Source organism: Denticeps clupeoides, chromosome 10 (assembly GCF_900700375.1).
Source record: "Denticeps clupeoides chromosome 10, fDenClu1.1, whole genome shotgun sequence".
Taxonomy (NCBI): domain Eukaryota; kingdom Metazoa; phylum Chordata; class Actinopteri; order Clupeiformes; family Denticipitidae; genus Denticeps; species Denticeps clupeoides.
The window spans coordinates 13,962,994-13,988,308 of NC_041716.1; the positions used below are offsets into that span (position 1 = coordinate 13,962,994).

The window sequence follows — 25,315 nt, forward strand, 5'->3', positions numbered from 1 at the left end:
GTAATGATTATATATAAGTAAATGAAGATAAATAAAAATGTGACAAAATGGCATGGTAAATAAATGAGGCTTTATTTAGCTGCATTGCTTTATCTGTGAATCAGACAGTAATTGTTTTGATGCTTGAACAGAACAAACATTTGAGAACATAAAATAGCACCTTTAGAAACCTATTCATGGAACCTACAGGAAACCTTACTGGAACGACATGCATTTTATTGTCAGCTACGAAATGCGGTTGTAAAAGTTAAACTACCAGTTGACAGAAGAACCTAGATCACACGTTTGTGTACGTCACAGAACCAATATGAACTCTGGGGGGAGTGTGCCGGGTGGTCAACAGTCATGCTTTCAAGTTACACAGGCAAACATTGGAGATGTCTAATGTACTGGAATACAGTAAGTCAGATGTACATAAAATGGAAATATAATAAAAAGCATATGTTAATAAGAAATTTGAAATCACATTTGAACCTGATTAAGAAAACACCTGAAAAGCATACAAACTCAAAAAAGGCTGATCCAAGAATATTTTCTATACAGACAGTCTTTAGCGGTAAGTCGGTGTCAAAACCTCAGTACTAGATAAAAACACCTTAGACGTACATGTAAACACATTGTGCATTGGTGCTGGCATTGGTAAACGGTTAGTAAAAGAGGTAAGAAACTTTTGCCACGGGCCCACGCTGAAAACAGCAACTCTGATAATGTGATCCAAGGTCTCACAGGGTCGTAGATCCCTTCGTGTCACACGTTCTCGCTTAGTCCATATCTAGCTTGGCTAAATTAAAATCCCAGACGCTCACACTCTCCACGCAGACTTGCCTGCTAATTATTCACAGAGAAGAAAGGAAATAAAGTAATAAAATAATCTGTTTCGGTGTCGGAACAGCTTCTTCATTTAAAAAAAATAAATAAATACATTTAAACAATATAAAAAAGAACAAAGATAAGAATCAATTATTGCCAAAAGTTATCTGTCCTAGATGCACCAGACGAGTGTGTGACATACATCTCTGCAAAACTACACAGTACAAAAACTACTAATGTGCACCAACACAAATGCATTTGTTCATGTGAATAAGCATATATTAACTTAAAACTGATCATGATACACATTGACATTCACCTCTGAATAACTTTACATTGAAAATAATTGCACACTGTCGGAAGACTTTAGCAATGACAACTGCAACATCAGTATTCTAATCAAAGCTGTTTTTATTTTTATTCTAATACTATCGGTACAAGAAAAATGATATTCATTAAGTTTTGTTTTTCATTCTACCAGAATCAAAATGTACGGACGTTTTCCATAGAATTATATCTACGGTCTTTCTTTTCTTTACTGTCCATTTTAAAACTTGGCATGACTGAGGCTAATGCTGAGAGAAAAAATATTTTATCTGTGTGTGAGAGAGAGAGAGAGAGAGAGAGAGAGAGAGAGCTTTATCATCCCTGGCTGCCACAGGATGAGAGGCTGTCATATAGCGAGTCGCTCAGGGACTCTGGTGTCTCCAAGGCCAGCTGAGGTCCAGGGGAAAGGGCATCATCTGGCCCCTCCCTTACCAACTCCAGGCCTGCGTCCAGATTTCCATGGGAATGGCCCTTGGCCCTTGGTCCAGGTTGTGCAGGAGCAGGAACAGGCTGACCTCTAGTGTCATGTGGTGCTGAAGCCTCACAGTGTTTTGTATTCTAAGAGCAACAGATAATAAATGACTTGTAAAATCTGGTTTCCAGTTATTGTGTATTATGCACAGTTTAACCAATAAACCGTGCAATAAACACACTAAAACCAACACATCAATCCATGTATCGTTTATCTGTAAACAATGAATGAATTGTGTAATAAAGGATAAAGCTATTTGTCTGACCCTTCTGAATGAGTTCTTCTGCTTTTCTGGTTCCACTCCATCTCTGACAGACACATACACATCAGGAGCCTCTGCAGACATTTTCAGGCTGGGAAACGTCCAGTTCTTAGCAATCAAATTAGCTCTGAAGTGATCATCATCTAAAACACATTAATTACTGAAAAGTTCATTCCAGGTAGATGAGATCAACAATGTAATATTATATGCAAATAGTTACTTGTGGTTACTTAAATTGTGCAATGAACAATGTCTGTTCAACAAGAGACTAGTTAATGGATCAGTTAATGGAAACAAATCTTGTACCCTATTAAACAAAAACTGAAAATCAACCTGAGCTTTTAAGCATTCTTATACTATTTGTCTTTAGTATTATACCTTCTTGGACAATTCTGGCCATATGAACAGCTTCCAGGGCTTCCAACTCTTTGCCACCTTCCTCAAGGGATGAAAGTTCCCTCTCGAGGGTCCAGGCCTTGCGCGGAACCTTGGTTCCTGAGCTCAGTGAAATGTCACCCTCCCCCCGTGACTTTAATTTGGGGATACTCTTGTTGCCAGCACTAACACTGGAGTCAGGCAGGGGAAATGTGCCAATGCCACTGTCCAGTGTGTATGTGGACATCCCAGAACCTTAAGGAGAACAAGAACATCAAAAGTGGTTTCACAATTGTTCACAAAGTTGCATATTCCTCAGGCGTGTAATGCCTTATAAACTGCTCATTAAAAGAATTTACATCCACAAGATAATTTTTAACAATGTTTTTTATTTTAATTTTAATTATGCGTTCTTACCTGCAAAGTGCTGGTGATGAATGGGCTCTGCAACACTCTCCACAGATGTGACATGATCAACTTTGCTGATGAGATCTGAGCACTGAGATTCATAAAAAGGACACACATTAACTAAAGTCTGTTTAATCTCCTGCTCACAGCCAGACGCTAATTCATTTAATTACTACATAGATAAGAATAGAGGGAAAAAAAACGATCAGCACCTTCTCCATGTTCTCACTGCTCCTGGTTTGACTGATGCCATTTGGCTGAAGGTTGAAAGCAGACTTGGATTTACAGTCAAAGGAAAGACGTCTCTGGGACATACTGCCACTGTTGGGGTCCTGCCCATCCACCCTATTCACATACAAGAGTACCCCACAGCACTCTTAATCAGATGAATAATTTGTTGGACTTTATTATAATTAGCGACAATTAAATAATTGACATAACAACCCAGTATGGAAAGAATCATTTGAAAATGAACATTGCTGAGACCAGAGGGTAACAAGACCAAGACCAAGACGAGACTTGAGGGTACCGAGACCAAGACCAAGACACACTAGGGTTGAGACTGAGACCAAGACCAAGACTGAAAACAGACTATGGCTAGAATCAACATCATATTATTCAGATCAACTGTAGAGAAATTGTTCATATGTTTCTCATGTAAAATCTCTCAGATTTGTCATAGTTATGAGGCCTGAGGGAAAATAAAATACTCAGCGATCCTCTCCTATAACCATTTTATCAGACCTCATCAGATGAAAGAGATGGGATGTACCAGAGAAATGTTCATATTAAGATGGGACAGAGGCCTTGAGTAAACTACGATTATGGCTCTGTAATGAGCCCTTGTTTTGAACTGAAGACAATGGTCATTTGGCTCTCAAATGTTCACTGCTACTCTTAAATTTCCTATAGTGAATGAATCAAATTAACGTTAGTAAGACAGTGATGGTTCACTGATCCACAGACTTAACAATGGGTAGCGTATGGAACCCCTGAAGTACCATGAACTGGAAAATTGTATGTGCACAAGATATTTAAAATAATTTACTCTAAATCTTTAAAAAGACCTCATAATGGAGAGGACCAGCTAATCTAGTTTCGTTTTGGAATGTCATACAATAAAATTATTGCTGCTCTTGCAGATAGACATGAGATTCTAATCAGTCGGACTAATTTTCAGCGCATACTGAAAGATAAAAGGCTCAGCTGACGGAAGGACTGGTTGGGGACTTCATTCAGGAGGAATGACAAGGTCTGGGGAAAATGCATGGTTATAGATATATGCTCACAAGGTGCAGTGAAAATGGCTTTAAAACAAAAAAGAATCATATTAGTTAGAATCATATTAGCTGAGTTGGATATTTAGGTCAGCATACAGGCGTAAACTGAGACTTCATAGGAGACAGGACCTCTCAAAGAGATCTAATTATTTTTGGCAAATTGATTCATATGACAAGTTGCAATGCAGTGTGCATTAATGGGTGTATCGATGGCTTCTTATGAAAAACTATTTGTCTGAATTCCTACAATACAAACAAGCAGTGACCTAAGAGTTATTGCTGGCTATTTTATAGAAGCTTTAAAAATATAAAAAACTGTCTGAAACTTAAGCCCACAGACCATGGTACACATTAACTTGTGCACACAGAATAATAACTTGTGAACAGAAGGCAATATTTTTCCATTTCATGGTACATAACAGTAGTGATCTAGTCGCTTTAAAAAAAAAAAAAAAAACACCTTCCCACCCCCAGTTATCAGGTGCTGCTCAGCTGCTTAGCCGACCCCAGCGTCTCTTCGCTCTGTGGCAACCTCGCTAATGGGCGATAAAAAGATGCGTGCATGCTGGTTGCTGACTGGTTGCATTTGAATTGAGGCTCATAATAAATAATGATACTGTTCTTTGAGGAACTGTTATGTTTTCTCTTTTTCCCCATCCCATCGAGACTGCTATGACCAAAACCCAATAGTGTCAAGACCAAGACAAGACCGAGACCACAAAAAGTGCTAAGTACAATAAGTATTACAGAAGTAACTAGGGTGTAGAGTAGAGCTGTCAAGTGAAGTGAACCTCCAAGTGAAGTGAAAGTGAAGTGATTGTCATTGTGAAACACTGCAGCATAGCACACGGTGACACAACGAAATGTGTCCTCTGCTTTTAACCATCGCCCTTGGTGATCAGTGGGCAGCCATGACAGGCGCCCGGGGAGCAGTGTGTGGGGACGGTGCTTTGCTCAGTGGCACCTCAGTGGCACCTTGGCGGACCAGGATTCGAACCAGCAACCTTCTGATTACGGGGTCGCTTCCTTAACCGCTAGGCCACCACTGCCCCTATTATAAACCCTGAGACCCTGCTTTACCATAATATTTTATTATGTTAAATTTAAACCTGTAGTCGTAATTCAGGGACATTTGCTTTGCCCTTTAGTGGTCAGAGAAGCACTCTTCTATTATGCTTACAGAAACAAAGGTAGACAAAGTACTAATGCTCATCCAATTTTGAGGTTGTAACCTGTGGTTGATTGGGTAGTGTCTCCTCTCTATTTGGAGAACTAGCAACAAGTTCTCTCTTGTTGGCTTACATAGTGTGTAAATCTTAGACCAAATGGATTACTAAATTCTGTTGCTCTTTACTTACCTGTTCAGCAGCTGCTGCATGAAGTTGTCTGAAGTTATCCCTCGGTACATGACAGAAAGCTGGCCTTGGGCCTGGTCCATCACCACCTCACATGAGTGACCCCTTCCAGAACGATCTGCAGCCATCCCGTTGACATAGGCCCGCTCCCCCTCCAGGGCCTTGTGTAGGTCTTGCGCTTTCTCCATTAGTATAGAGATGTTTAAGCTCTCTAATTCTGATTTTGCCTTTGTGGCCAATTTGGTGTCCTTGCCCATGGATGAGATGCTAAGCTTCCATTCCTTTTTGTCCTCCTTCCCCTTTGATAAGTCATGTTTGCGGCTAAGGGCTGGAAGCTTGCTCTTCTTTAGGCCAAACCAACTAGCAATGCCATTGGAGGTTTTCTGCTTTACTTCAGGTGGCTGACCTTTGTCTTGCTCCTGGAGTTTCAGTACATTCTCCTCTATGCCCTTCATGACCTTCTGCTCAATGGCAGACTGAGGACTTGGGGCAGAATGTCTCTTTTCCTCATTTGTGTCTGACGATCTTGTCGGATGGGGAGGAAGACTATCTCCAGAGGTTGTGCTCTTTTTTTTTGCTTTAACCTGGCTCCTGTCCTCAGATTTGGACAAATACCTTGGCACCTCTTGCACTGGCTTGGTGAGGTTAGTGGCTACCTGAGTTGATTTTGTAGGAGATTTAATAGGGAGCTTGTTAGGGCTTGAAAAGGTTTTCACAATGTTTGGCAGATTTTGGGGTGGTGTGCTTTTGGCATAGGTGCGTACAGCTTGTGAAGCTTCAGAGTTGGGCATAGAGAGAGGGAGAGCCTTAGTCTTAGGACTTTCAGGCTTGGCCAAGACGATTTTGGGTGATGAGAATTCCACCTCTGATTTAGACATCAATGAACTGGATGGCAACGATTTCGCTCCTTGATTAAAAGACTGACATGGACCTTGGTAGTTTATAACAGAGCCAGTGTTATTAGTTGTGGATTTTGCATGGCTGTGCTCTCCAAAATCGGAAAGTCTTTCTGCAGTTTTGATTTTTGCATTTGTGCTTATCATTTTACTCACAGTAGACTGGGCTTCTGTCACATCTATAGTCTGAACACTAACTGGAGAATTCTCAATGTTCCTTAGCTTGCCAAGTGCAGCCAGCCTTTCTTTGAATGAATGACTGGATTCACCTGAATGTCTTGCTATCCCTGACTTCTTGGGAATAGGTGGTGGATTGGTCCTTGGAGCAGCAGGAGGAGAGGACTGGAAATGTTCTGAAACCTGAGGTATTATGATTTGCTCTTGATCTGCTTTGTCTTGGGGCCTCACACTGCTTCCAGCATGCTGAATTTTAGAAAGCGAGGAGTGGCTGGGTAAACTGTGGTGACTGGGTTGAGGGTGCCAGACTGTGCTGTCAGCCTTGACACTAATAGAGTCTGAGACTGGACAATCACAAAGAGAATCACTGCCTCCTAAGCTGTTCTGTTGTTTGAGACCAGGAGGCTTCTCAGCTGAAACATTTGCTTGTTTTCCTTGGATTCCAACACCAGTGTGAAAGAATGACACAGTTGCTTCTTCAGGAATCTGGGATGCACTCAATCCCCGTGGGTGAGATGGCTCATGGACATTTTCATAGTGTGGTACTTTCTGGAGATTCTTTTGCAACTGAGATGCCATTGTTGGCTTATTTGGAGAGATGGTACTTGGTACCAAGGAAACGCCAAGCTCCTTCTCTGAAGATAAGGACAAATCATCAGTCTGTGGTGGGGGGGTTGGAGCAGAAAGGGTGTTAAGGTATGTCTCCTGTTTTGAGGAAAGAGTCTGCCTCTGTCTCTCTGTAGTGTTGGCTTTGCGAGGTGTGACGGGAGAGTGGTGGACTTCATAGTTGTTAGTGCGACAAGGGATCTTTGAGCTTCGAGTGAGCTGAGGGCTTAGCCGGAGAGGGTTAGCCACAGAGGTCCTTTCTCCAATGTTAGGAATTTTCAGAAACCTCAATAATTTTGATGAGGAGGCCTTGACCTCAGTAAGGCATGAGATGTGGGTGGGGTTGAGAGCAATTTTGGCTTTCTCTGTTACCAGGTCTTGTGATGGGTTGTCTTTCTCTGGTACAGAGATATCATCTAAGACTTTAGAGGCAAAGTTGTTTTCACTGGGGGAGAAGAGCAAGCCCTTGTGAACAGACTCTTTTTTATCTGATTCACAGTATGCCGACTTCACCTCCAGAGCTGGGAGCTTTGAAGTATTGTTGACCTCAGCGGTGCTTATTTTCACAGAGCCCTCTTTAGCATGCAAGTCTGCCCTCGGCTCAATGTCCTTTTCCATTAGAGCACCTTCAGTTTTACAAGGAACATCCGAGCTGCTCTTTGATAGCTGTAATGAATAGGAATCTGAAATAACACTCTGATCAGTTAGCTCGTAAGAATCTGAAACGTCTGAAGACTGGTGTTTACTGGAAGTGTCCTCTCTCTTTTGAGAGTGAATAGATGTGTCCACAGACAGCCTATTACTAAGTGAGTTAGTCCCATCTGCTGCCAAAACAAATTTGGTTTCACGATTATCAGGGCAGGCCAAATTGAGGTTGTCAACCTTTGAAGTGCATGTGTGGTTATTCTTGGCCGGACTGTTTCCATCCCTGTTGGACAACATCAGACATTTCATGCACTTTTGACAGCTGCTATGGTCTGAGGCAGAGCCTCCTCCTTCACCATTGGCATGCTGATGGGCATTGGGGTTGGTGCACATTTGAGAGCAGAGGGCCTGAGGAAATCTGGACTTGAGGACAGTATCCTTTGAGACCAGTGATTGGCTGTAGTTACAAAAGGAGCAGGACAGATGAAACTTCAGAGGGTCTGTCTCTTCCATTTTTCGCAGGACTTCAAGAATATGGGCTTTCTTCTTTAGGAACGGTGACAAGGCCTCCATAGAACTATCTGTAGATTCAGTTGTGCCATTGTGTACATGTTCTCTATGTCCCTTTAATTAGAATTAAAGTAAGCACATTTTTAGACAAATACAGTGAGAAAAATAATGATTTGGTGAATTTTTAAATCCCCCAAAATACAAACTATGTTTGTGAACACTAAAATTGATTTTAACAATTTGTCCTTACCCTTAGCTGTGAATTGTTCTGTGCCTCCAGCTCTTGCTTTAGTTCAGTCATGGCTCCTAAAGATGGCTAAAAAAGAAGAGATTTTTATACATTTATATTTTTTTTCATGCTGTTTATTCGTTTGGATATAAACCCACCTGATGGTGAATGCTAGACTGGCTGAGCATTTTCTCCTGCAGGAGGTCACAGAGAGTCCTGTTCTGCCTCTCCAAGTCAAACACCCGCATTTTTAACTTAATACATTCTTCTCGTAGGTCCTGACACAAAAACACAATATTACCCAATTTCTCATTGGCTAATGTTTGCTGCATACAGGACCACATGGATTACTTTAAATAATGTAAAGTGATTACATTATTTAAATTATTACATGTATTATACTAGCTATCGCCAACAATATAAATGCAAAACGGTGCACAAATTTTACCTTTTGATTAAGTAGAGCTTGCACCACATGATTGGCAACCTAAGATGACACAAAATTTGTTTATGGGAAAAAAACATTAATAAAATTATTACATTATTGCGAACCAACATGTCAACATAGAAAAAACATGGGAAAAGCTATACATAAAACCACAACATGATGATGATCTTATTAAAACAGACTTTCCATACCTCATCTAGACACCTCTCATAGGCCTCCCTCTGGCTTTCATTAGCTAACGCTAAAGCAGAGTTCTCTGCCTGTAAAAAGACCCCTCAAGTTTAAGGCAGGGAGACCAAAAATCCATTTACATCAGGAATTTCAAAAAAAAGTTCGGAGATGATCCTTACCTGGAGTTCTCTCACTCTTTCCAGGAGCTCATTGCTGCTTTCCTCCTCAAGGTAGGACTCTAGGTCACCCTCTTCTTCAGAATCCAGGTCCTCCTCTAGGGGCCTCTCTTGAACATCCTCACACATCATCTTGCCCTATGACAAACAGAACCTTCCATTAGAACATCAAAAACTTCAACATAACAAGTGAAATGACCAGATAAAAGCAATGCAGAATGTGCAAGAGCGGTTAACACGCACACCTTAGCACACTGGCAAGTTCTGTTGAACTAAGTCACAGTATATCCATCCCCAAAGCCACATGACTCAGCTACTTAGAGAGGAATAAGGCCGCAACAGAGGAGAGTTAGATTACATGCACTGTGAGACTGACCCTCCTGATGGTGGGCACATTAGTGCTTTCATAAGATGGGATTAGACAGTCCTAATCAGTTCAGAGAAGCCGTGTCATGTCACATCTCTCACAGCTCCAGACCTGAACGCCAGTGCAAAGTGTTCAACATAGTTCTCATGAGGCTTACATGTGCGCAGCCAAGTGCTTACAAATCTCTGTAGGCAACAACCGAGATAAGGGTTGTCCAATCCACAACCTTCTCTGCTCAAGAAAACCCTCTGTATTCCAAAGCTGTTAGCGAGACACATGATGTGATTTCCTCTGTGGTTCCAGGCAGCTGAAACTAAAGTCGGGGTGAAAAGCAGGGCAAGTGAATGGCCCGTTGCTGTACACCCTCCAAAGTGCTCTGTCCTTGACCTTACCCTTTACCGCAGCCTGACAACCTTAACTTGACCTTAGATAACAGCATCAGAGAAAGGACAAATTACATCCCTGCAGAGACAATCAATAAGCACGTTCAGGGATTTTTTCCTCTGCATATATCTTTTAAACACTGCCCCAGGGCCTGAATTTAAAAACCACTAAACATTCCTATGATATGAATACTTCTTCCGTATGTGTGTGTGTGTGTGTGTGTGTGTGTGTGTGTGTGTGTGTGTGTATATATATATATATATATATATACACACACACACACACACACACACACACACACACACACACATATACATATATATATATATATATAGAGAGAGAGAGAGAGAGAGAGAGAGAAAGAGAGAGTGGTAGAAATCAGTGTATTATTGTAAAAATAGGATTTATGTTCAAGCATTATGTTCATAATGTTGGTTAGTATGAACTTTTGTTACATTCTTTATATTTATTTTTCCACAGAGCAACGTGTGAATTGGCAAAATGTGTAAGTATTAATTATACAGAATGGTTCATAGACGTTTACATCTCAGCCAACACAAAAGCCTTCCCTGAGGTGGCTGTTAGTCAGAGCTACACCAACAGAAGGCACCGTGTCCCTCGGTGCCAGGAACTGTCCTCCGCTGGGCATTCAGAGGAAATCAGCCAGACTGTCCTCGAATGCTAAGCCAGGGATGGGCTTGATCTATCACAAGCCTGCCCAAATGAAATTTAAAGATGAAAGCATGGTTTTGGTCTGCAAGGATCATGGAAGCTTGTTAGATGGATTAGGTTATATGGAATTAATAGGTCATAGGAAGTGAATTGGGGAATTTGTGGTGTTTGAAGAGACAACGGTGCTGTTAACAGGAGGTGGAATGCCTGAGGGAACACAAGCTACCATTTCTCAATGACAGACCAATGTTAAATAATGATGCCTGATCTATGATACATTACTAAAACAATGAAATTAGCTCATTATGGGTACATTTTTATCTCAGAAGTCTGGCTGGCCACAGGTCAATAAGAAAGACACCAAATGTCACTTTCATTGAGTAATTTGTTCTAGGTACCTTTAACAATTTATATGAAAAAAGAAAAGTGTTTTATTTTTAACATTTTCATTGCTTCAATCAGGTTAGTAGATTGTTATCATGAGGAAAAAACACATGTTCATCTGATTTCATTTGTGTTCTGATTTTAATATTATTCTCTTGTAAATCAATACGGAACTTAATACCAAGATTTATATATTTATATATAACAGCTATACCAAGATTTATATATTTTTGTCATTTGAGCTGAGACTGAATTTATTAAATAAATATCACACCTTAATTCAAACCTGAAACAAATATTTGTTCAGTTCAGTCAGAATGACCCAATTACAAATTATCCCATTAATGCAGGACAGGGGTGCAATCTGGTAGATCTGACCATTAATTTACACCCATGTCCTGTGGGTGGTGGCACTGTAATGTTCCTCCGTTACAGCATGAGAGTAATTAATCAGGACAACTGATTGCTCTACAGTGACCCTTCCCTCATAAAATGGACCCAAACAAATCTGGACATTTTCATCTTTGCAGTAACTTCCGAAGCCAACAAAACTGGAATGTATAGTGTGTCAGCTACAGTCTTAATGTCTGCCCTTCCAGATAAACACCCTTTGTCTCTGCGCTGAAAAGCCGAGAAGAGAAGCAGCTATATTGTTGTCAGGTGAATGGTGGAGCAGGTAGATTGCAGACAAAGCAGCAGATTCGGTTCCAGATGGCCCGGGAGCAGCCCATTTGCTTTTGAGCACGATGAATGGCAAGGCCAACAGCTAAATATATCTCATTCTTCAAGCCCAGGGCAAACAAACAAGAAATCTACCGCAAATACAGTTTAACTCATGCTCAGGTAACAGGGTAATCCAATGCCAGAGCGCATCCAGTTTCTGCCATCAACGACACCCTGCTGAGGTCATGAAATACAACCAATGTGTATAACTCATGACTGTCACTCTTACTACCCGAGTTATGAGCTATGAGCATCTGATAGGAGGTCAATTTGCATAGGTAAACAGACCATTCCTGACCATTTATTTTACAAAACATCCTTAATGCGCCTTGCAAATCTCAAATCTTATTTGCTTGCTTCTGACAGCTTAGCTTGTATATGTTGACTGAAGATTCTACTTAGTCCTGTGCAAACCTTTAAACCAACAGTTTTAATCCCATTCATCCAAGTTTATCCTGGTCCAGGTTGCACGATACCTTTAGGTTTTTAATGATCCCAATCTCAATTAAACACAGGGTGAAATACAAAACATTCAGTCTGGGAATCTCTGAAAGACATTCCAACAATCTTCAGGGTGCAAAGCAGCATCCCCCACTAGACTAATTGAAAGCGCACGACCAGGGTCAAATAGTCCTCTGTTCACCATGCAAACCAGAGCACATAAGTCTGAGATCTGCTAGTGTATGTAGATTTTTTTTTTTTTTTTTTTGAAAAATTCCAAAAATGTGAGAGTATTTATGACGTGCAGAGACCCCTTGATCCTCCCTGTGAGCACTGTCTCTCAGATGCGGCAGGGAGTGTAAGAAGCTTTGCTAAGGTGTCATGTTCCCACAGTGGGGGTGTGCCCTCCTTGCCTCGTCGGCATTTCAGGCAGGACAGACAGCAAAGTGGGGGGCCTTTATCACCCCCCAGGAGATATGCTGAAATGCAAAGCGCTGGGTCACCGGCTCCGCGTCGCCCATCTCACACTCTCCCCCACTCACTTTCATCTCTAGCGGTCAAGAGCAATGAAAAATTAATGGGCGAATAATGTGGGTGAGGATGCACCTTAAATGCCCACCCGTCCTGTTTGAAGTCTGAGAGACAGAAGACTGGAGCAGGTGAGCCTTTATAGACACAGGCTATCGTGAGAATTCATGCCACAGTCAGAAGGGCTTTAGTCATCACAGACTATTGTCTTTTTTATCGCAAAACCAGTCTTTCAGTTCCATTTCACTATTCGAAGAAGAAAAACACACATTTATTCATGTAAGATGATACTTTCATTTAAAAGGTGTTTTGAAAGGGTTCAAGAATTTCAATAGGATAGTCCTGCGATTTCAAATTTTACTCTGAAGATAAGATTCATAAATTATTCATTGTATAAAAACATCATAATAAACAAAAAAAAAAAACTTAAATTGGGGGTAGTTGAGAATGCTGGAAGGCGTAAAGGTTCAGGAAGGAAATGATCATCTTTTCCATCCAGGGGGCTTCTGGCTCTTTATTAAGATGCCAAACAAAATGAACTGACCTTCTTATATATGTACCACCATTTAAAAGTAACTGTTATCAACAAAGTTAGAAGTGCAGATTTTTATTTGAATTCAATTTGGGCATATCAATTTGTTAAGGCAATTCTAAGCAATAAAACATTTAAATTAACAAACTTGCTTTACATAATGCAGCACTGGAACTCAATACTAATTGCTGCTGATAAAGTTCCTCTCAACATGAATGCAGAAATCACATCATTAACATAATTTCCAGCCATTTACAACATTATCGATATCAAACTGCATTTTTTTCCTGCAAAAAACAATGCCCACGCAGCACAACAGATCTCTTTAGCCTCAAGTTGTTCAAACTGCAGATCACTAGTGACACCAGGCCACAAAATACGGTCAGCTACTGTGCACTAACGGCTAATCCCATTAGCTCTTGTCAACCCCAAATGGGATTAGCATCAGTTATCATCTGGCCCATGTTGAGTTCCGTTGGACTCCAGGCCGGCGTGAGCTCCTCAACACACCTGCCCCGGTGTGAAAATCCCGACAGAACTGACAGAGTGTGTTCTGGTTGTGTCACTAACCATTCGCTTAAACCTGGAGAAACAGGCGGCCGCCCGGTTTTTTTACACACGCCTCGTTAAAATGCTGTTTTTGGTTGTAAGTAGGTCACGCAACCATGCGGACAGGCAGACTTCTTATACGTTTACGTCTCCTTCAGGCTTTTTAAAACCAGCCAATGGGGACTAGCATGCTAGCATTAAAAAAAAAAAAGTTCAATCCGAAGGAGATGTATTTTTTTGCAGATACTGATGTCATTATAGTTCAAATGACAACGTTTTCATCAACTATTCCTTGAATGGCATGTTGAAAAGAGAAACAAGCTTGCCTATGCTGAACAAGATGGTACATGCTGGAGAGACGTCTGACCGCCACATCTGGATTATTAGGTTCCACCAGTAAAATACAAAAAAAAAATCTAAATAGTCGTCATTGTTAAGTGGAATGAGTCCATATCTTAAAGATCCCAGTGTCTGCAGATTACAGGGCCTACAAGATAACGCTCTGTCAAAACCACACACTGTAGAGGAATGAAAGAATTAAAAACCAGAAAAAAGTGCAAAGTGTAAATCATTAAAATAGTACACATGCAGGAGGGTTTTGGCAGCACTACAGGACCGTGAAACATTGGTCTCCAAATGCAGTTCAGCTCTATGCCTCTGAATCACTCTTCTGGTATGATGCCCTGAGGAGAGCTTCAGTGTGACTCAGAGTAGAAATCAAACCCCTCCACCACCACCTCGATCCACAGACTAGACTTCCACAAAGCTGCTTAAGTCATGATAGTCATGCACTGGAGGTCACGCCGTCTCCCCACCGCGTCTACAGCAGACAGCTCTTCGTATGGAGGGCACGGGACCGGGGCTGAGGGAGTGGGCTGGTGGGAGAGACCGGCAGACAGTGGAATCACAGGGAGGAAAGATATATGCAGGATGGAAGCTAACACTTCTGTTTGATGGGTCCAAAGCCAGATAAGACTCCGGGCAAACAAAGCACGGCTAACACAATGGAGGATGGGCTGGATTCCGAAAGCAGAAGAGAAAAGGGGAAGAAAAAAGAATATAACATAGCAATGTCTCCAATATTTTATTCTGGTGAGCTTATGGAGACTAAAACTGAATCAATCACATGGGTGGATTTTAAAGTGCTGCAGGAATGAAAGGGGAACTGAAAACCATGACTGAAACCCATACTGCCAAAACCGATCTCTGCAAGCAGAACTAATCAGATCAAGGACATCAAAAACCACACACACACACACACACACACACACACAAAATCCTTTACCAGCTTCCAAATCGCCAAAAATGTCTGCAAAAAAAAAAAAAAAACAGCTCTAAGATCCTCCCTTGGACCACATCTGATGGTCCTTGTAATTAAACCATCTCCGCCCAACCAGACCTCCACCAACCTTAACAAAGACGTGCATCACACCAGTGCAATTCTACCTCAACCACAGGCCACGTGCATTTCCTTTAAGCTCAGACAGAGCTTAATAGGTGCAGACAAGAGTGCTTTAATGGAGGATGTAGTCGACATAAAAGAAGAATTGGTTGGAAAGGAGTGGGGGGTGGTGGTTCCTAAAGGACGGGGAGGGGTGAAATAATGCCAGGCTGAAGGCCAATCATACGGCACCACTGTGCCGTTCCAGGGGTCTCAGGGGGGTCTCCCCGACCCGCAGCAGTAACCTGGCTTCCTCCCCCACACTCCTGGAGTCATTACCTCCAACCCAATCACAGAACCGCGGGCCAGCCGGTGATTACACACGCATGGCACAAAGACACAGCGACCGCTCACGCTCATACCTCAACCTTGTTTAATTATCATTTATGGACTGCCAATTCAATAGATTCTATTAAAATAAAACCCTCACAGTGTGTGAAAGACAAACGTATTTTAAATGAAATGGATGGAAATGTATGCTAATGACTTGGTCCATTTCCTGAAAGGTGTCTGAGGCGAGTGAGAGGCAAGAAGTGGCTGCAGCTGCACGGCGTGCGTCCATACATCCATAAAGGCCAATGGCTGCTTCTGTATCAAGTGGAATGTTGATCATTTGCCTTCAAATTCAGTACATGAATGTATGGTCCACCACTGAACCACATGGTCTAGTTCCAGACTCAGATCTATAATCTGTACACTTAGGAACTGCACAAAAGGCAAATAATTTATCATCACAATATTACACTAGATTATAGATAATACTGTGCACTTAAGGAATGTTTTATTCCGGATTTCCAGGCCTGAATGAAAGGGCTGACAGAAGAATAGAAAGGACAGGGATCTGGCCTGGGAGAGAACCCAGACCTCTACACAGGTGCAGTACTGGAGTAGGCAAATCAATCCCAACGGGACATTGGAGTGCAACACAATAAGCAATGGTCTCCAATTTCCTGGCTTTGCGTTTGACAACAGTAAGAGACAAGAAGTACTTGACATTGTCTCGACTCGCTCTGCTTTTATTAGCTCTGCTCACCTGTCCCATCGCGCCACTTGCTCATTCGCATCCCACCGCTCAACCAGTTACATGAATAGTGTGGAAATGTCAGCCAATGTAGATGCGAATTTAAATAATGGAAAAAAACCCGCAAGCCTGGAGCAAAAACTGGCCTAGAGGAAATAAAATGTTGACTTACTAAAGCCTCACAGTACCTCTCTGTCCTACCACAGCATCCTGAAGATCCCAGCTCAAAAAAAAAAAAGCACAAAGAGTCTTTGTACTTGATCAAAAAAGGGCCCGCTGCAACATGACAGTGGTGTGGAGTTTAAAGGCTCTCTTCCTCTCCGCCTGGTGAGACCGGGCCTGCTCAGGATGCGTGTATCAGCTGGGATCCGCTCTCTGTCTGCGCCGCCGTCCACGTCCTCCCATTGTTCCAGTGAGAGGGAGGCAGGCAGGCAGGCATCCTACCCCAATAAACCCAACCTCCCGCAACAGCTGCGGGCCGCCCCCCCGCCTTGCCGCTCCCTCGATCCTCCTCCAACGGTGGTTGCCGCTGCCTCTGCCGCCGCTGCGCGTTAACCCCGTCCGCGCCAGAGGGGGCCGTAAAGCAGCTGAAAAGGGGCGTTAACTTTCAGTGAGGCCACGACTCTGTCCGACCCGGACAAAGGCAAAGAGGACACTGGGAGGATATTCCGACTTGCCGAGGGAGCCGGGACGTTGCCGGGGTAACCTTGCCCTAAGAGGATTGGCTGGAAGCGTCAGACTTGTGCTGATTGGATTGAAATGATTACAGGCGAGAAATTGAGAGAACGCTGGTAGTTGCACAATTACGAAGGTGTTCTGCACAAGCGCTGTGCACTGTGCGCCTGGGAGAGGATTTCCTGGTAACCCATTTTGCGTAAGGAAATTGCCCATTCAAATGCAAACCACAAAACAGACTATTCAGTAACAGCAAAAAAAGGAAGAAGAAACAGGAGCTACATGGCTCTGTTTCCATTTCAGACAACAAGAGCTCCATACTTATTCATGAAGATATCATTTGACATTTGCATCTAAAATTCATTTCCAATTCAACACTTCACTTATGAGTTTAAACGATAATAAAAAACCTCTGTCATGGCAGAACACTCTCGCCATACTAAGCTTGGCCATAATAAACAGGTTTCTCCAGTTATCATTCATCAGCGACCAAAAAAAAACTTGCAATGACCTCAATCCACCTGGTGCCAAAAAAGAGATGCAAAACGCTGTTCAGCATAAAATGAAAAAGGTGAAGTGTGCTTTGGAGGAATGGATTTGATGTGAAACAGGGCAAGAAAAATGCATGTGTGGAAGTCATTGCAGAGTAGCCTGCCAAAGTCTTTATGGTTTCAGAACACCAGCACATTAAATGTAAATGTCTATGTCTTGGAAAAGAACAAAGCAGCATGAAGTCATACATTTTGTGCAATCGCGGCAGCCAGGAAATGGAACCAAATGGAATGGAATGGAACAAAAAACCTTTAGGTGACCCTTGCCCACTTTTGTTACTTCAGAGATGAGATACGTTCTCCCCAACCTCCACCCCCCCAAACACCCCATCAAGTGAGACATTAAACTAGATGAACAGAAATGCAGCACTGGTCATAATGGCCCTGTTCACTTGAGAAGGCTGTGAACTGGCCGACATGACCCAAATTGGACAAGGTCACACATCTGTGGGGGAAGAGAATGACTTTTCTGGTTCAAAGAAGGTCCAGATGGTGATCACTCATTCATTTCTCTTAACTGACACTGATCGCCTTGTAAATTGGACTAATCAATGGTTAGAGAAAAGAAATCGCCCAGGGCCGATAGTCCTGGACTATAGAGACTGTCGAAGCCCCATGGGTCTGTGCTAACATAATCTTCCACTTGCATTGTTCCATAGTCACATTGATAATAGGCATATACTAGGCAGATAATAAGATAATAGGCAATATTACTACTGTTGTCCTATCACCTCACAATGAACCACCCAACCCCAAGACATTTGTTTACATACAATTGCATTAATCACATTGGAACAGCTTATATCTCAGGCCTTATATTGTCTGTTGTTTAATCTGCATATAAAATATCTTTTTACATTTACATTGTGTTCTTATATTGTATTACACTGTATTAGTCTCATCTTTGTTTACAGCGGTGCTGTTGAAATTTCGTTCTGCGGGATCAGTTCATCTTATTCAAATATTGGTAAAAATACTAATGGTAATGGTAATACTGGTAATGTATGGAAACCCTTTTATACATTTTCTAAATAAAAAACGAGACTTGTCTGCTGGCGCAGTTACTAGGTCAGATGATTACTAGTACATGACCCACAGCTCCAGGAACTGTTTGGCATTAATGTACACACGAACACCACAGCTAAGGAAAGGGCTCTACATTTAACATACATAGAAACGTGGCAGCCTTTCACATATGAAGGGCACTAAGATAATTATTTATTATATATTTATTCCCATCCATATATTGTTGTTGGAGCTGCAGCACCATATGTGTCATGCTGACAGCTTTATTTCTTTCTCAGCTTCAGGGATCCTTCCTAAAATGACTTCATGCATAAGCGAGGCTTCCTGGATACAGACAACAATAACAGAATTTAAATCCATGAAGGTCATTGTTGGCTCTTCCTTAAACAGTCTTAGCAAAACAGAGAGCCAAGGGTGTGCAGTTGTGCCTCGTGTGGATTTTCGTCTGTACTCCGGAAGTGGCCCAGATAAATCTGCTGAGTCAATATTTTAAAATTTTCATGACCAAATGTGTAGAAGCAAAATGAGAAGAAAGTGGAACTGAATTAGAATAACAGGCAGCAGCTTGGGCAGATGGCAGGCTCTGAGCTGTGCTGTGCCGGGTTCTGCCGCGAGGAACACTCATGCCGGGCTTCAGAGTCCGGGGCGACTCGGGACCTAAAGGCATAAATCAGAACAATGCAGTAAAGGAGCCATTGAGAGAGCGACAGCTTAATGGAGCGTGCTGTGCTGCTGGAGCCCATGTGGGGTTAGAAACTCCTTCACCTCAGAAACCAGGCTCTGTGTGTGTGTGTGTGTGTGTGTGTGTGTGTGTGTATGCACATATAACTGGTGTAGACCATAGGGACACACAGATGTGGCCAGTAAACCTTATTGCACTAGGTTGCACTAAAGCTATACTTTATTAGGAGATTTTGTCATGGATTACCGCGGTGTATGGAAAGGGTCACGTACTGTATGGCTCCATTTTTCATACAACTGGTGCCACATCACAGTCAAGTCTTGTAACGACTCAAGCCACAATCTTCCAGTATCATTATCCTACGGGTATTTTTAAGCATAGTCACAAAACTACGCAATACATTTCCATGTCCTATCCATTGAAATTACATTTGATCGTTTTAAATAAATTGTCAAAATCTTTGTAATTACAAATTCTGAACCCTCAGCAAAGATTCATTTATGAGTAGGGATGATTGAATTTTGTTTGAAACATGGTGCAGGGCAAGACACCGGTGGATGGTGTCCATTAAATGTTTTATAAAGAAAATACTTTAAAAAATAATTGACGAAACTCCATTAAAGTTACACCTGATGCACGTTCTCTCCTGCTCAAAGCCACAAATCAAGAGAAGACTACCTTAACTTGTGAGTTCCCTGGTTATGCACCTGAACGCAATTTCCAAAAAGCACATAACGTTTTATTATGTTCTATATCTTAAAATAACACAACAGTGCACTGAGACACAACAAACATCTACACATTATGCAGCCAGACAGAAAGAAAAACGGGTCAACAACAAAATGTAAATGTTAACACAAGCACCCCAAACTGTTCCCATGGCAACGAGGCAGCATGGCATCCTAAGAGAACTACACAGTCTCATATGTACACATAGGACCCTTTTTGTATGTATGTTTGTATGTACTGCTGGTGACATAGTGGCAGTAAAGAATATTGGGCGTAGAGGGACCACCCAGACCCCCTGCAACATCTGGACAGCAGAAGTACCCCCCCTTCCCCCAGCACCCATCTACTGGCCCAAAGCAGAGCACGACCCACCGATGCCCAACCTCCAACGTTCCTTTGTTCTTCTGGGGCTGCTGTCATCCATTTGCAGCCAACTACCCCAATTTAAAAAGGGGGCTCGGAGGACCGGGGCTCACCCTCTGCACATTAAACACCAGGCAGTCTGGCAAAGAGAGGTGACAAACAAAATCAGAATTGGCTTATGGACTGGACTGCTTACTTTTGAAGAATATACATCGCGCGTATTCTACCCCCAGGGAGAGCCTGTTAAATGCAGACTGATTTAAAACGTGAGGGGAAAGAGGGGAAAGAAGGGTGTTTTGGGGAAGATTTACATTTGCAATAATGACCAGTCTTGCTGCTGGGCATGTACTCGTCTCAGGCTTTTAACAGGAAGTTCCACTGACCTGGTTTGCGTGAACTGATTAAGGTGGCATTCCAGAGCGTGTTTCCGTTTAACTGGAAGTATGAATTGCATGTTTGTTGCAGCTGAAGAGAGTCAGTGTGTGTGGAACCAGTCAGAATGTTTGCATGGCCTCAGATTCCTCTCAGATATAAGGAAGGGAGGAGTGCAGGCACCACAAGACCACAGCCACAGAACTAATGCATTAGATGCTTCAATTAGAGAACTCTCCATTTATATAAGACTCTAATGTACACCAGAGATCCAAAATCTATAATAACATTTCAATATTAAAACGTGACAACAAACGAATTACAGTCATGTTGACATTATCCTAAAGGTCATTATACTAAAGAGATATCACACTTGCCACTTAATTTGACATTGGTGTGATGAATCAAGACTTAAACAACTTAATAGCAACTACTTAATACCTTTTATGTTGTCATGTAGGACTGTGTGGAAATGTCAGGAATTCCAAGGAAGATATATGAAATATATGAACCATGAACAAGTTGCACACATAAAATGACATTTAGTGCTGTTGTAGTAAACTGAACCCAAGGTCTGTTCAATACAGAAATGAAACTATTATTATGGTGGGATCATGTAAAAACAGTCATTTGTTTATACCTTGAATTTTACAGAACCCACTGAAGCCTTGGCTGAGGAAAGCGCAAGGTATTCAGAAACATACTTACTACAGAGTAGAATTGTTATTTTAGTCAAAGGTCCAGGTTCTACTATGATATTTTATGACAAAGGACAATGTACCCTTACAATGCAAATGATTGAATGAAACTTAAATAAAACCCAGAATCTGTAGAAATGAATGACAATATTCTATTCCTGCCATTTCTAGTCTGATTCTATTGCCCTAACAAGACTTGTAATCTACGATTGGCTTTAAGTGTATTCCGTAAAAAGGCTTAGCTGATACTGAACTTTCTCAGTAAGTGTACTGTAACCTCACAGCACAGGAAAATGCAGTGACAGCACAACATATTCCTTTACTTCTCACGGTAAGCTGGAACAAACACTGCATGAGAATAATGGTGGCCCGTTCTCCAAATTCACAGTGCAGGGTGTACAACAGCGATGACACAGCCTGCCTGTGGAAAGAAAATGTGTGTGTCTGTTGTGTGCATATGTGTGTGTGTGTGTGTGTGTGTGTTTATAATCGATTGGATTCCCTGTCTCAGTCAGTCGTAATCATGGGGAGAAAGTGGAGAGGAGAAACGCAGTGGGGCGGCAGATGAAAAGCCAAAGCAGACATGCCTGCACCTAACATGTGTGTGTGTGTGTGCATCAAAGCTGTCTGGATGGTGCATACTAGCTGATAGGATGGATAGTGAATTGCAGTTGCAGATGCAACTCATTTCCAAATCAAAACTGTATGTCTCAGTTTACAGAGCTCAAAGTTTCAGGAGCTCTTTTTGGAGTTTTTATATATCTATAAAAACATGATGTGGCAATGGAAGACCTGCTCGGATGGACCTTTTACCAGAGTGTAAGGTCGCAGCAGGATTCAAGCCAGTGGAATCAGCGTGATGCTCTCTGATCTTCTGCTGGGGGACCTTTGGTTGCTAGTTTGACACATACCACCTTCCTGAACATATTTGCTGACCAAATACATCCATTCATGGTATTCCTTCATGGCTGAATACAATGGGCTCAACAATGGACTAGAATCTATACTACTGCTTTATATCCAATCTTGTTCATTTCCTGAATTCCGTAGAACCTTCAAAAGACATCAAAACACCATCTTTTAATCTCAGCCTGACTAAAACTGACAAGCGCATGTGAGACATGGCCTGCTTTCACCGGCAGGAACCGCTCAGCAGGCGGACTCCTGGAAGAAGCGTCTCACCAGCACCGGGCCGTTCTCCGCCCAGCACCATCGCGGAGCTCTGCCAAGCACAACAGACGAAGCACAACATCCCCGCTCTCCACAGCACGCCACCGTCTCATTTAAGGAAGGTCCGCGCTTTCCATCAAATTACAGGGAGAGCGGGAGGCGTGGGGGCCACACCGGAGCTTTTATCCAAAAGTTATACGCGGCGGCGATGGAATTTCAGTGCCTAATCTTAGCCTTGCTGCCACCAGGCTGAAGAGCAAATGCGGATCAAGCCCAGTTGCATTAACGCTGCACACTGTTGCGCTGTAATGCGATGCAGATCCTGAGTTAAAGCAGGAGGCGAGTTGCGAAGCGCTGGGGCGGCTGATTTCAATTTCGCTGCGGGATGAAAGTCATAAAGGAAGGAGGGGAACCGCTAATTGCGCAGCAGCGCGAGTGCCGAGGCTGATGAGACGATCTGCCGCCCACAGTGAGCCCGAGGCGACATGCGCACACTTTCATGCCAGAGAGTGGGTACGCCCACCTCCTCAAACCACCGACTCTGAAGTCCCTAATCCTGCTCAAAATTAGGTCAGTGAATGACAAAAAAAAAATAAAGTAGCTGGTTTGTTTTGCAGGTTGCGAGACGACTAATCCTCCATAACAGGATTTCTGTCTGCAGTGGAGAAAGGGCGGATTTGAGGAGCAAGGAACCAGTGCTGTATTTCCACAGGCTCTATACACGGGTGGGTGCGTGGGGAGCGATGCTCCATCTAATGCTCCATCTAATGCTCCATCTAATGCTCCGTCTGCCCCAATAACACCAAAGACTGCACACAGCCGGAGTCTTCGCCACTGGACACAGTCTAGAACCTGGCCTAATGCAGACCGTATGCCTCCAGTGATGGTCTTCTCTGGGTCAGCGGGGTCACTACAGACCACCGTGGGGTTAGGAGGGCTGTGCTGAATGTGACTGCAATAACATTGTAATGGCACATTAACATATTCAAGAGCAATAATGCATCTCTGCACACATTAATCATTAAACCAGTCACATGATCCATAATTGTTCGGAAAACTATTTGATACGTTATAATCAGAAGATTTATAAAGCGCCACTTACAAAGATGTTGATTGCGTGTAAAATGTAAACCAATCAACCTAGTTACAGTTTGTATTCAGTACCACTCATTAATTGAGACATGTTGCCACATTTTTTAGTGAAACAGTAAAATGTCCCACTTTCAGAATTTGACATGCTTTCTATGTTCCACTGTGAATAATATATGGGTTTATTCGACTTGCAAATCATTGCATTCCGTTTGTATCTATATTTTACACTATATCAGAACTTGGGGTTTTGTTTTTTAATGTATATTTTATCTATATTTATATTTTACTCTACATCAAAACTTGGGGTTGTATCTTTAAGTACATTTTAGGCCCTCGTCATAAATGTGATCATGTCAGAAAAGGGCAGTGCTATTATTTTTAGCTTATATCAACCAGCACTACTTACTAGTACTATTATTTCCCATGATAATAATAATAAAATACATAAAACATTGCAGAACACATGTCTGCTATACAAGCATGAATCAACTTTGATTAAATAAAATTTACAGGAATTAATATTGTAATAGGCCGCTGCTATTTGGAGCAATGGTAATAATGTCCTGTGCAAAGTTGTGTTATTACAATTATTTGTCTGTCCATAAAAATGGAAACCTCGATGTATCGAAGATGTTTCGAGATTCAAGACTGGCTTATTGTCAGTACAACAGTGCACACGGTACACCGTGTATTGAAATAATGTTTCACACAGACCCCCTCAGTGCAATCACAAATGAAAGAAAAATATATATAAACTATACTAACTGAAACTAAAATACTGTACAGGTTATCTCTATAGGAGAAAAGTACATCTTTTCTGTACAATGAACAGGACATAACTGGACAACATCATGCAGGATGCTTGTAAGTGGATATGTTGGATATTTCAAACAGGACACACAAGACAAGACAAACGTGCAAAAAAGGGCAGAAATGAGCAAAAAGAGCAGAGGTGTGTGAAAACCGGTCAGTATGTCGCCAGGTGCATGAGGCTGGAAGTGGACTGTTGTTGAGTCGTGTCGGTGTTTTGGTGACCGGCATGCTCGCTGTGGTGTGTCGGTCCCGGCTGCAGGTGGTCAGTGCTGCTCCGTGGAGGGTGTGGATGGAGGTGAAATGTTCACACACGCACACGCACACACACACACACACACACACACACACACACACACACACAATGTCACATGTGTCTCAGATGCTCGTTTTTTCATGGGAAGGAGCAGCTACGAAACGTTCCAACGCAAAACACGTCTGTGGAGCATTAAAACACTTTTACTCCCAGTTACACTTCGTTAAGTACCGCGGTGCAAATTCCACGCAAGACTTTTTACACGCCGTCACGCACACAAGGGACCACGAGCGACCACGTCCGTTTGGGTTTTTTTTTTTTTCTTTTGTCCGCGTCGCGTAATGAAACGTTCGGCCGTTTTAAGAGCCAGAAAACAGTAGCCATCTTTCCTCCAACACGAGCCCAGAACAAACACGAAACTCACCGCGACCGGGCGCCACTTCGGCCGCAGGCTCCGCTCAGTCCGCCCGCCTCACCTGCAACGACGGACGCGGGGGAGCTTCTTCTTCATGTCGCTACGGGCGCGTACGCGCTCCTCGCATTACGAGCTTCATCTATCGTTTTTTTTTTTTTTTTTTGCCGTGTGTTTAATTTGGAGAAAGAGCTGCTCTCCGGGACGGAGCTCCGGCCGCCGCCTCCTCCCCGCTCGGCAGGAAAAATGATGTCATGGCTCCGAATTCCGCCGCCCGCCCCGTTTCCACG

The 25,315-nt window shown here is 42.5% G+C and overlaps 1 protein-coding gene across 5 annotated transcripts; it reads right to left on the reverse strand.

The window, feature by feature from the left end:
* Positions 1–51: 51 nt before the first annotated feature.
* LOC114797925 (nck-associated protein 5-like) lies at positions 52–25,173 on the reverse strand. Of its 5 annotated transcripts, none has more exons than XM_028993225.1 (12): positions 25,038–25,173; positions 9,151–9,285; positions 8,992–9,060; positions 8,801–8,839; positions 8,511–8,630; positions 8,374–8,439; positions 5,293–8,237; positions 2,867–2,999; positions 2,664–2,745; positions 2,250–2,501; positions 1,875–2,014; positions 52–1,695 (listed from the first exon to the last, which is right to left on the reverse strand). In XM_028993225.1, exons 2-12 carry the CDS (start codon positions 9,277–9,279, stop codon positions 1,453–1,455), a joined length of 4,218 nt encoding a protein of 1,405 aa, XP_028849058.1. In that variant the 5' UTR covers positions 9,280–9,285; positions 25,038–25,173; the 3' UTR covers positions 52–1,452. The 5 variants fall into 5 exon arrangements, with proteins under 5 accessions (XP_028849058.1, XP_028849062.1, XP_028849061.1 ...); XM_028993229.1 differs by having other exon boundaries at positions 25,090–25,172; XM_028993228.1 differs by lacking the exon at positions 25,038–25,173 and adding an exon at positions 16,378–16,840.
* Positions 25,174–25,315: the final 142 nt, after the last annotated feature.